We start from the raw sequence: 11,332 nt of genomic DNA, 5'->3' as shown, positions 1-11,332 counted from the left end.
GCTAAATTACAAAAAATGCTCATGTCAAAATTCGATTTTTCATTTTTTTTTTCGTCATTTAAAAACTTACACTTTGCCCTCTGTAAAATAAAAAATGTTTACAGAGGGATACGGTGTGAACTGTAATAATAAAATGATCATTTTGTCCCTCATCATTTTGCCCTTTATCATGTTCACAGGAGAGAAGGTTGAGGACATTTTTTATATAAAAAAATATATAATAAAATTTTATAAATGGAACCCTAACAGATTACTAACGGTAGGGAGCGAAGTGAATATTTTTCATTTTATAAGGAGGCAAATGGTAGGTTTTTAAATGATAGGAGGGAAAGTGAAAAATTGAATTTTGACAAGGAGGTTTTATGTAATTTCGCCTCTGAAGTGTGTTGGTTGGGGTATAAGGAGGGGAATAAGTACTTATTCACCTTCTTATATCCAAATAAAAACACTTTTGGTGGAACAAGCTTGTTCTAGGAACAAGCTTGGGGAGGAGAGAGAGAATTTTAAATTAATTGCAAAATTTATAATTTTAATTTTAAAATTAAAATTTATAATTTTTAAAATTTTGAATTTTAAATTTTAGATTTTAAATTTTTTAAATTTAAAATTTGATATTTTATATTTTTTTGTAAATTTAGTTTTGATCTTAAATTTAAAATTAAAATTTTGAATTTTATATTTTAAATTTTAAAAATTTAAATATGAAATTTAATTTTTCAAATTCAAATTTAATAAGAGGAGTATTATCATCTTTTTTTTATTTATAACTACCCACTATTTTTTTTTATTTCATCCTATCTATTCAAATGTTATGTTTTTTATTTTAGAAAACAATTCAATTCTTAATCAAACGTTATTTTTTTTATTTTCAGGAATAACTCAATTTTTATTCAAACATAAAATTAGTCTAATTCTTGCTTTTATCTAAACTTGTATCTATCCTAGGAGAGAAGGGTGGATTACTTATAATTTTTAAGTCCGAGATGTTTGTTTAGCAATAAAAAATAAAAACTTTGAATTTTTACTCTTTTTAGCTTTCAAAATGTTTTTAAATAAGTTCTTGCGCATGAGAGGAGGTAAAGGGCAGTGAGGTCGAGGTCCCTCATGACCCTTTCACGTGGACCGGGTTTCTCCATGCATCCCATGCATGATCATCTTATAATCATGGGTTAATGTGATACAACTCCCTGTAAATATATCAAATAGCAGATATAAATTTTACAGAATTTAAATTTTCAAATTTATTTCTTCGAAAGTCTAATAATATTCATATTTATCTTTTTGGTTTATTACCTATAAGTCTATAATCAAATGGATACAAGATGCGATGCAAACATCTAAAAAGCATTTATGTGGGAGGGGTTAAAAAAAAACCTACTCAATAGTTTCAGAAGCGATATAGGAAAATAAATTATGCAATTCATAAAAAAATATAACTATAGTTTTTAATAGGCTTAATTACACAACAGTATACTATATTTTAAATTTCTTTTTAATTTCCTAGAGTGTACTTTTTTCAAAAATATCACTAAGCCATCTTTTTTTTGTGTGTTAGTATCTACACTAGCTAGCAATTATGTTCAAACACATTGGTTGAAAATAGCAGACCATAAATTTAACCTATTTTGATATAGAAATTAAAAAAAAGTACCTAATAATAGTTACAAATAATTTAATAGATCTTCTAATGAATCAATTTGGTAGGCTCATTTTGCTTTTGTTTTCATTGCCTAATCAGTGTTTTTTTGACATAGTTACTTTTCATCCAAAATAACATATTTATCGGTAATATTTGGGATCTCAGTTAGTCCTATATATAAAATATAATAGAACTAAAGCTTTTAATCCGACTTACACATTTTGTGCGGTGGTTAGATTCAAAAGGATAAGAGAGTTAAGTGTGTTAGGGCGGGAGTAGTTATAGGATGGATGACTGTCACACAATAGTATAGAGATCAGCTAAAAAATGATGGTAATTAGTATTTGAGAAATAAAATAAATAAAATGAAAATAAATTTAGTAGTAATAAAATGAAAATAAATTTAGTAATAATCTTTGGGGAAAAAAAAGTATATATAACATAACAAAAAAAAGAAAAATTTTAAATACCACCCGTGTGATTTCGTATTTTTTTTTAATTTTAATACCCTATGTTTTAAAGTGTATTAATTTAGTATGATGTGGTTTTATTTTTCTCTTTTTATTATCCCCTCCTACTAAAAGGTATTAAAGTGAATATTTGATAAATTTAGATAGGATATTTAAAATTTTTGTATATAATTTAACGAAATATTAATGAAACAGCTAATAAATAGAGAAAAATGAAATCATATGATACTAAATTAGGAGGGTGTAGTTAAGCCTCTTTTTGGGGGGTTATACGTATCTTTTTAAACAGCCAAACTTGTAGCAGATCCCAACTCCGTACTCCGCCGAGACACAGAGGGAGAGAAACTAGGGCTCGTTGTCCCCGTTTCCGATAACGAAGGGGTTTCACCTCACTCCCCGGTGAGCGGTAACTCCACCCCAACATCTACTCTCACGAACTCCAAGGAATCTTCTCTCACTCTCTCTCTCGCGTTTCCGAACAAGAGTACTCTCTCTCTCTCTCTCTCTCTCTCTCTCTCTCAAATCTGAGCGTGACAGAGAAAAAACGTACGGAAAATTTAGTAATCTATTTTTGGGCCATTTTTCCTTTATATATTTGTTTGTGGAAATATATAAGTATAAGTAATTTTTTAGAGATGATAAATAATAACGAAATATAAGTAAATTATTATAAAAATAATAATAAATAATAAATAATAAATAATAAATGAGGTGAGATTAAGATGGATGTGGTCACCTTCGGCGTGATCGTGGGCATCGTCGTCCTCCTCTTCCTCCTCGTCCTCTTCATTACTCTCGAGGGCGTTTGCAAACGCTCCTCCTCCTCCTAACCCTAACCCTAACCCTAACCCTAACCCTAAACCGTAACCGCATTAAGCATGCCTCTCTCCTCGCCTCCGCCGCGGCGGGGCCGCCCCGTCCTTCTCCTGCTCGTCGCCGCCGCCGCTTCTGTCGTCGTCGCCGCGCACACGGAGGACTCGGGGGCTTGCCCCTTCTCCGCCCCCGCCGGATTCGATCACCATCACCACCACGACGATCACCACCACCACCACCATGATCAAGATGCCGAGATCCGGCGCCAGAAGCTTCCGGAAGAGCTCGCGGAGGAGGAGGATCTGATGCGCGACGGATTAGGGCACAATCACCATCACCACCATCACGATCAGGATGACGATCATCACCATCATCATTACCACTCGCACGGGGATCTCGATGCTGAGACATCTCCTTTAGGTGAATTCCTCGTCAGAGATGCGATCTTTCTATAATTGTGTTGGAATTGGGGTTTGAAGTATTGGCTCTTGTTGGTTTTTTTTTTTTTTTTTTTGGTGGGAACGGGATAAAGGTGTTTGGTTAAGCGCAATGGGGTGCTCGCTTCTCGTTAGCATGGCGTCGCTTATTTGCCTCATTCTCCTTCCTTTGATCTTCTGTAGGTGATTTTAACTCAATCTATGTGCTCCTCCTCTTCCTCCTCCTCTTCTTCTAGCTAATGCATTATCCAATTGTTTGGAATTTTGATTTGTTACAGTTCAGGGAAAGCCGTCCAAGGGCGTCGTCGATTCTTTGGCGTTGTTTGGGGTAAGCCAATTATTTGGAACAGCTGCTGAAAATAATGAAAATTGAATACCACAGTAACTTTGGATGGGTTTTAAGTTATATTATAGATATAGAAGAGCTCTTTTGCTGTGTTAGTTGATATCTTGGAAGAGTACCCAGTTGAAATTCTAGATAATTTAAAAGTCCTTTTTTTTTTTTTTTCACTCCTGGAGAGCACTTTTGTAATTTTGTTGATGTAAACAATTTACATAGTGAAGATTATTCATCCTCGGCCAATTCAAGTTTGAATCTTGCTCTTGTAGTGTTTTACAACGTAATTTCGGTATCAAAATCCAATAGCTTTAAGGTGAATTAGTACAGAATGAGCCAAAATATGAACCAAATCATTTCTGCTTACTTGACTCAATTGTTGGTTCAGTTTGTAAGTGCACATTTAATTATATCTATTCAGTTTGTAGTGATGCCTGCTTTTAAATTATTCTACACTGGATGCGTCGATTTTTTAAAAAATATCCATGAGCTTGAGGTTTATTAGTTCGCTCATTTTGATTGACAATTTGGTTGCAGGCAGGGGCAATGCTTGGGGATGCTTTTCTTCATCAATTGCCACACGCATTTGGTATGATACATAGTTACTTTATATATCACGCGTTCTTTGACTTTTTTTCTTTTTTTTCAATTTACCTCAAATTTAGCAAACATATTGTATTACATTAACCATTCATGGCATAGATTCGTTGCTTCTGCTGCTCTTTGATGTAGTGTTATAGGGATGGATGAAAGGATGATGGGCAACTAATTATACCTCATTGCTTTCCCGTTATTTTTTTTTTTGTTGCTCGTAATCTACTTGATATAAAGATATGTATCTTCATGCAGCTTGTGCTTAATATATGTTGATCTACTGCATGTACTTTATTGTCCCCTAATCTGCTCTTTTGACATTTTTCAGGTGGGGGGCATTCTCATTCGCATGACAATCATGATCATCAGCATGATCACGGACACTCGCATGCTCATTCTTTACAAGATCTTTCTATTGGTTTATCTATTTTGTGTGAGTATCTTGGAACTGTGTACTTGTTCCTTGGTATTTGTCTTTTCAATCATAATTGGTTTTATTCTGGCCTCACAAGTCTCCTGCATTTCATTTAAAACTTTAGGTTATTAGCTTTCTTTCTTCAGTTCAAGTCCAATTATAATTATCTGAAGGCACTTTAAGGAAAATAATTTAGGTTACCATTTGGAGCTCATACATTCTGAATGACGAAGCTCGCTTCACATCCTAAAAATGAATTGCTATAAACTGGTACAAATCTCTATGCAGGCGATTGATTTTTCACTATTGCAGTTTGCTTGTTAACAAACATACAATCTTAGAACCCTCATGGTATTTATCCTAAATGGTGATGCTTATCTATGTTTGATCATAAATTGATCATGATTGTATATGTTGTCTTTGCATGCCACTAAGTACAAGATATACTACTGCTGAAGTTTTGTAGTGATAATTATATGAGTTTAAGAATTAGCTTTTGTAGCTTCAGGTTCATATAGTTCATAGATTAGTGAATTTGTATTGGTACTGCTGTGACCATTCGAGAGGCATGAGCTGTGTATCTGACAACAAAAAGGCCATACTTCCTCCTGTCAAAACCAAAGTGAATTTCTGAGCCTCTATCAATTATACTTCTTTTGTATTTCTTCCAACAACTGTACACAGAAATCACTTCTGCAGAAGCTCTGCCTAGGCCTAACAGTAGCTTATGTACCTTAGCGATGAGAACGTTAGCATGCGGCTGCTATTTTTCCTCCTATGCTTGTTTTGTTCCATTGTAGAAGGATCACTTCCATGTCTGTTAAATACGGGAAGCTTTCCAAATCAATGCTAATTATACTTCTCTTTGCTTTTGTCCATCTTGTTAAATTTTAATTTGACCAGTGATAAGAATCACTTGTTTCATCACTCGTTAAATTTCAAAAAAGTTTTTTTTTTCTTTTTTCTTTTTTGCAATTATCTGCCATTGGATAACTACTTGTATGATCTACTTGATTATACATTGTAACAGTTTCATTGTTTCCCCTTCAAAAAAGAAAAAGAAAAAAATCATCGTGTTTCCTATTTTAAACCTTCATTTTGCAGTTGGGATTGTACTTTTTTTCCTTGTTGAGAAGGTTGTAAGGTATGTTGAAGATAATTCTAGAAAGGGGACCAGTCATTTGAGTCATGGACACCACCACCACCACCACCACCATAAACACCACAACAAAGTCGATGATGATGATGACAACAATGATGAGTTCAATTCCAAGCATACTGATGACAAGACTAGGGACATAGGTGATGCACAATCACAAAAAGCTTCAGTTGATGAAGCTGATGAACAAGTTAATGATGGCAATCTTACTGAACACAAAGCCCTTCTGCGTAAGGTACATCCCAGATTTGCACGTGAAACTGTTCTCAATTATGACGCAGCATTTTTCTACCCCCTTTATGATATACAAAAAACCCGAAATTAGCGCATCAATATGATATGTTGTCTATTTCCTATATGCATGCTGTGATATGCTGTCTAGTTCCTACATGCATACACTTGATGACAAAAACATATATTTTTTAATTGATTTTAGGAGTTTAATATCTGACAAATCACTCTGACGATGAGGTTTTTTTTCCCTTTTTTCCGAGCATCAAAACAGAGAAGCACTTCTGGAGGTGGCAACATAACTGATGGAGAAGTTGTAAATGCTCCAAATGCTACTGCCATGGAGAAGCCATTACAGCATGAGAAAGATCTTCACTCTTCACACTCAAACTTGGTGTTTGGCTATCTTAATCTTTTCTCTGATGGTGTGGTGAGTGCTGATCGTAAATTTTTCTTACTTTGTTGAGTGATGATTTATTGCGTGATATTGAACATTCAGAATTTTTAGGTTTACAATATTGTTCTGAAAATTCAGAGATCAAATGTGTGAATAATGCAGCATAATTTTACCGATGGTATGGCTCTGGGAAGCGCTTTTTTACTGCATGGTTCGGTTGGAGGGTGGTCTAGAACATTGTTTCTGCTAGCTCATGAACTTCCTCAAGAGGTTATTTTCTCCACCACTTCTCTGAAAACTTGAGCAAGTTGTTCGTAGCAAATGTTTCTTGTGCTTGCTTTTAGTGCAAAATTTCATTTCATTTCAGTCATCTTGAATTGTATTACTAATACTCTATTAGATAAATCTTGCAATAATAGTACAGTAATGAGAGTAACATGGAAGGGCTAATCTATTTGGTGTTATTAACTTGCCCTTTTGGCTAGGTTGGTGATTTCGGAATCTTGGTGCGGTCAGGATTCACGGTCTCCAAAGCTCTGTTTCTCAATTTTCTTTCTGCACTGGTGGCATTGGCTGGGACTGCACTAGTGAGTTATCTACTTCCATTTATTTCTCGCTCTAATGATTTTAAAAAATATATATAACAACGCAGGTAGCGCGTTCCTTTTTCTTTTTCTTTTTTCTATTTTGCAGGCTTTGGTTTTAGGAAAAGATCCAGGGCACTCCTCGTTAATTGAGGTAAATATTCTCTATCTTTAGCTATAGCCTATATTTCGAATTTTCACTATTAAAAGTTATTCAATTACACAAATTCCTACTGTCGCTTCAGGGATTTACCGCCGGTGGCTTCGTTTACATAGCAGTCGCGGGAGTACTCCCAGAAATGAATGATGGAAAGACGACTATCAAAAGCACTGTAATGCAGTTGATGTCTTTGTTACTAGGAACACTTGTCGCTCTCTGTATTTCCCTTGTAGAATGATTCTGCTCTTCCGCTATTTTGTTCTTATATTGTTCATCTGTAACTTATGTATCAGCAAAATCATAACATATTCACTTCAAGAATGATTTATACTCCACAGGGAAGTTTTAGGTAGTCCGGTGTATTGTGCGGCACAATACACTGGTGATCTTGTTGTGTATTCCTCGTGGATCTTGCTCTGCAATCTTTTCCAATCTTTCAATTGTTACAGTTGGATACCTAATCTTTAATGTTATACAATCTCATTTCTTCTGATAATTCTAATGATGGGGCAGAGTGCAAGTTGATTTTCATTTTTGCATTTGTAATTCATTTCATTTTGTTATGTTCCGCAAAACATTCATATTTATTACACCGAACTTTCCACCATTCATGTTCTGCAGCATCATATAGATGGTCAATATAGAAATCAGACTAAACTCCAAAATCCTTTTACTCCTATAGAGGTTCATTTACACATTCTTTTTGCAATCAAAGTAACGTCCATTTTGCCAACAGATAACAACTCGGATAAATCCTACAAAACAAACACATAATCATACTGAGCCATTGAACTCTGATCATCCCTTTTCTTTTTTTTTGAAAAAAAAAAAAAAAAAAACTGCTCTATTCACTATCCAGCAAAAGCATCAAAATGAGGAACAGTCCCTAAGGCGCCACACAATGAAAAGCCAACCTCCGAAATTGTGATCCACCACCTGTTTAAATACATAAAGTGACGATCAGCCCATAGGCACATAAAATTCATTACAACAAATTTACTTCCAAACTTGCATGCGTTATGGTTTTCACTACAAGTAATTATCTTGTTAAAACTACAAGCAAACTAATCAGGCAAGACGTTTAACTACAAGCATCACTAAGCAATACAAAGTATTAAATGAGGGAGATACAATACCAACAGTTTATGCAGATTTTCTGAGAAGCCAAGCCAATATGTAACAGAGGGCTGAATCAATAGAGCACAAAGCTACGATGAGCAACGCTACGAGGATAAGAGTGAGGCAAGCCGTCTTCAACTGCAAATCACCGGAATTGTTTGATTGAATCAGGAGAAAAAGAGAATTTTGCAGGCCAGTAATTCATGAGCATATAAGATGTTTAAAGCCGTAGCAATGAAAACAAAAGGAGGCAGATCAACAAAGTTAAATATGGATTAGAATTATACTTCGAAAAAGCTAAGATAAGATAAAAGAGAAAGGATGGTACATAGAGAAATTCCTGCTATCGTTAGCAAGAAAAAAAACTCAAGAAAAAGCATAGAATCTTCAGAATTCATCTCTTTCCAATAATATTTAACTGTATGTGAACTGACATAATCACCAGGACAAATCAGGTTCACCTCTTACGAGTTCTGATTTCTAGCATGAAGCAGCAATAGTTACTCACCAGAACTCAACTTTGAAAATAAAATATCATTAGAAATACAAAACGAGGCCTCCTATGATTTCTGCTTCAATCAGCAGTGTCTATATTAGAATGTTAAATTTACTCTACTAAAATTAATCCAAAAAATTTTCCACTCCTAAAGGATTTCAGAAATGTATCAGCTGCTACTGATGAATTAGAAATGTTGCATGGATATATCTACTCTACGTTATGATACTTACTGACATAGTATAAGGCAACTTTGTGCACAATGTATATGTATACCGACAAGCAGTAAATCTGATAAATTTAACAGCGCGTGATGCATTCCCATTTAGGTATTATGGCCATTTAGTATGAGATGCATTCAGTTATTGAAGTCATAAAAGACATGAAATTACATCCACCAACTATATATCTTAGGAAGGCAGCAATAGTTCAGCTAGAAATTACGAAGATTCACAAAAAAAGTGTTAAATTCAATGAAAAATTTTCCTTTTTCCACTCTTTTTTTAATTTTTTTCTTGTTTGGATGCCGAAACATGTGATAATTTGTACTAGGGGGATTTATCTTTTTCTGAGAAAATGACATAGATGCCGCACATCTTATGTCATTTGAAGACTACATTTTAATCGTACTCCTATCTATCAATTATTGCAAGACCCTCGTCTAAACAGACAAAATTTTCCGAACAAGATTTTCATGCATCCAAACAGCCTGGTCACGACAAACATACCGTGCTTTGAAAGGTTGGCCACTCTATGTATTTCAACTGACTTGGCTGTTCAGCTAGAAAAACAGCAAGCGCTCTAAACCCCCTACAGGTAACAAAGAAGCCAAAAAATTAATTTTGCCAAATATACAACTTAAAAAAAAAAAAAAAACAAAATCTACAGACAGAACAGAAACTTATGGAATACCAGACTGCATCCTTCACCAGACTTGACCAAAAAGGCTCATGTTCAAACCCCTCATCAGATAATAACCTTTCACGACCATTTCTTCCTGCTGTCGCACATCTTACGAGCCTGGATAATGGAAATGATTGTCGAACTAGCGGCCGTGAAATCTGCAGATGCAACAGATATAATCCGTAAAACAAAAATAAAAAAAAACAATGCTCAAATATGTTAAAATTACTGGAAAATAGTAATTCTTAATTTAAAGAACCTTGACAAACTGGAACTTGACCCTGCTGGATAGCTGATTCGAGACTACTGGTCGCGGTCTGCTAAATAATAGACCTATAAATGAAGTAATTTTTCGTTAGCAAATATATTGTACCTAAAAAGAAAAGTGAAGGAAAAAATGTACGAAGACCCCCTCAACTCCGATATAAGTATGGGGATCTGAAAACTCTATGCTCGATACTGTAAAATCGAAATTTTAAACATAAACTGTTAAATCTGATCTACAACCTCGAAAGAGCTTACATACGAAAACCTAGTAATTAGGCATCAAATAGTGACCAAAAATCATATTAAAAAACCTGTGATTCGTCGCACAAGAAAAATGTGAACAGCAATTATAATTTTTGAAATGTAGACCTTTTAAGTGGCCTAGATCACATCAAATGTTTTAGATTTATATTTTAAGGCGAGTTTTAGCCGTTTTTGATTTGAATTGTTTTCCGCAATTGAACCAGAGATTCTTCAATTTAGTGAAAATAGACGACAATTAGCAAAATCCGCAGTCCCAGAGTTTCATATCATCACCGCGAGATTTGATCAAAACCCCCAGTTTAATTGATGGAAATGACTCAATGTTGAGGGAGTGTCAATGAATTTATCTAATTTGCATTTTCACTAAAAAAAATAACGATAATTTTAAGAGAAAAAGTACTAAACCTGAGTAAACCACTTCATAAGCAGCAGCAGCAGCAGCATCAGCCATATTCTCTCAAATTCTACAAATTAAATAAAAAAAAAAACAGAAAAAAGAAGAAATTAATGATTGAAAACTTAGGGTTCGCAAATCTTATCTCCAAAATCTCCACTCCCTATTATCACAAGCAGTAATCCAAATCAAAAAAGGGTTTCAGATCGAAAACTTAAACGATTCGTGAATAGAAGAAGAAGCAGTTCACTCCCCTTCTCACATAAACAAGAGCACGGTTTTGGAGAGAGAGGGAGAGGAGAGAGAGATAGAGAGAGAGAGAGAGAGAAAAAGAGAGGTCGACAGTGGTATTAATATGTAGTAGAAGTGGTGATCTACAACTAATACTAGGCCCAGAGAATCCTTGGCCCATTGAAGCGTGGGCCCATTTTGGCCCTTTAAGAGAGAGGATTAAAACAACAAAACAAAACAAAACGAGAAGAGATTTGGCGGGGACTCTCCCTAATGAAAGATCACCCCATCCATCTTTTATGTTTGATTTAGCGAAGGTAAAGTTCAGATTGAAATAAAATTTTATATAATTAACATTTGGTAAAATTTATTTTTATTTCGCTATTTGTTTTTATAGCTGTGGAATTGGTAAAAAAATCTGA

General features: G+C 34.5%; 2 protein-coding genes across 2 annotated transcripts; one reads left to right on the top strand and one right to left on the bottom strand.

Annotated features, from left to right (window-relative positions):
- On the top strand, positions 2,418-7,738 carry LOC109723237 (IAA-alanine resistance protein 1). The gene is made up of 11 exons (XM_020251545.1): positions 2,418-3,342; positions 3,455-3,538; positions 3,638-3,687; positions 4,234-4,285; positions 4,619-4,723; positions 5,810-6,099; positions 6,370-6,525; positions 6,655-6,762; positions 6,978-7,079; positions 7,186-7,230; positions 7,322-7,738. The coding sequence occupies exons 1-11, from the start codon at positions 2,988-2,990 to the stop codon at positions 7,472-7,474; spliced, it is 1,500 nt and encodes a 499-aa protein (XP_020107134.1). The 5' UTR covers positions 2,418-2,987; the 3' UTR covers positions 7,475-7,738.
- Positions 7,878-11,014, bottom strand: LOC109723246. Its single transcript, XM_020251556.1, has 7 exons — positions 10,900-11,014; positions 10,691-10,749; positions 10,014-10,087; positions 9,764-9,912; positions 9,580-9,661; positions 8,373-8,493; positions 7,878-8,172 (listed from the first exon to the last, which is right to left on the bottom strand). The coding sequence occupies exons 2-6, from the start codon at positions 10,734-10,736 to the stop codon at positions 8,380-8,382; spliced, it is 465 nt and encodes a 154-aa protein (XP_020107145.1). The 5' UTR covers positions 10,737-10,749; positions 10,900-11,014; the 3' UTR covers positions 7,878-8,172; positions 8,373-8,379.

The sequence above is a fragment of the Ananas comosus genome, linkage group 2 (assembly GCF_001540865.1).
Source record: "Ananas comosus cultivar F153 linkage group 2, ASM154086v1, whole genome shotgun sequence".
Classification (NCBI taxonomy): domain Eukaryota; kingdom Viridiplantae; phylum Streptophyta; class Magnoliopsida; order Poales; family Bromeliaceae; genus Ananas; species Ananas comosus.
The sequence above is the reverse complement of the archived record's forward strand: the minus strand, read 5'-3'. Positions and strand labels throughout refer to the sequence as shown.

Excerpts from the sequence above, each read along its gene's own strand:
- LOC109723237 (XM_020251545.1), top strand. The coding sequence starts at position 2,988 with ATGCCTCTCTCCTCGCCTCCGCCGCGGCGGGGCCGCCCCGTCCTTCTC. Across the intron at positions 3,343-3,454 it reads TGCTGAGACATCTCCTTTAG|GTGTTTGGTTAAGCGCAATG; the intron begins GTGAATTCCTCG and ends AACGGGATAAAG. Across the intron at positions 7,080-7,185 it reads CATTGGCTGGGACTGCACTA|GCTTTGGTTTTAGGAAAAGA; the intron begins GTGAGTTATCTA and ends TCTATTTTGCAG.
- LOC109723246 (XM_020251556.1), bottom strand. The coding sequence starts at position 10,736 with ATGGCTGATGCTGCTGCTGCTGCTGCTTATGAAGTGGTTTACTCAG. Across the intron at positions 9,913-10,013 it reads TCAAGTTCCAGTTTGTCAAG|ATTTCACGGCCGCTAGTTCG; the intron begins GTTCTTTAAATT and ends TTGCATCTGCAG. Across the intron at positions 8,494-9,579 it reads GGCCAACCTTTCAAAGCACG|TTGAAGACGGCTTGCCTCAC; the intron begins GTATGTTTGTCG and ends GGTGATTTGCAG.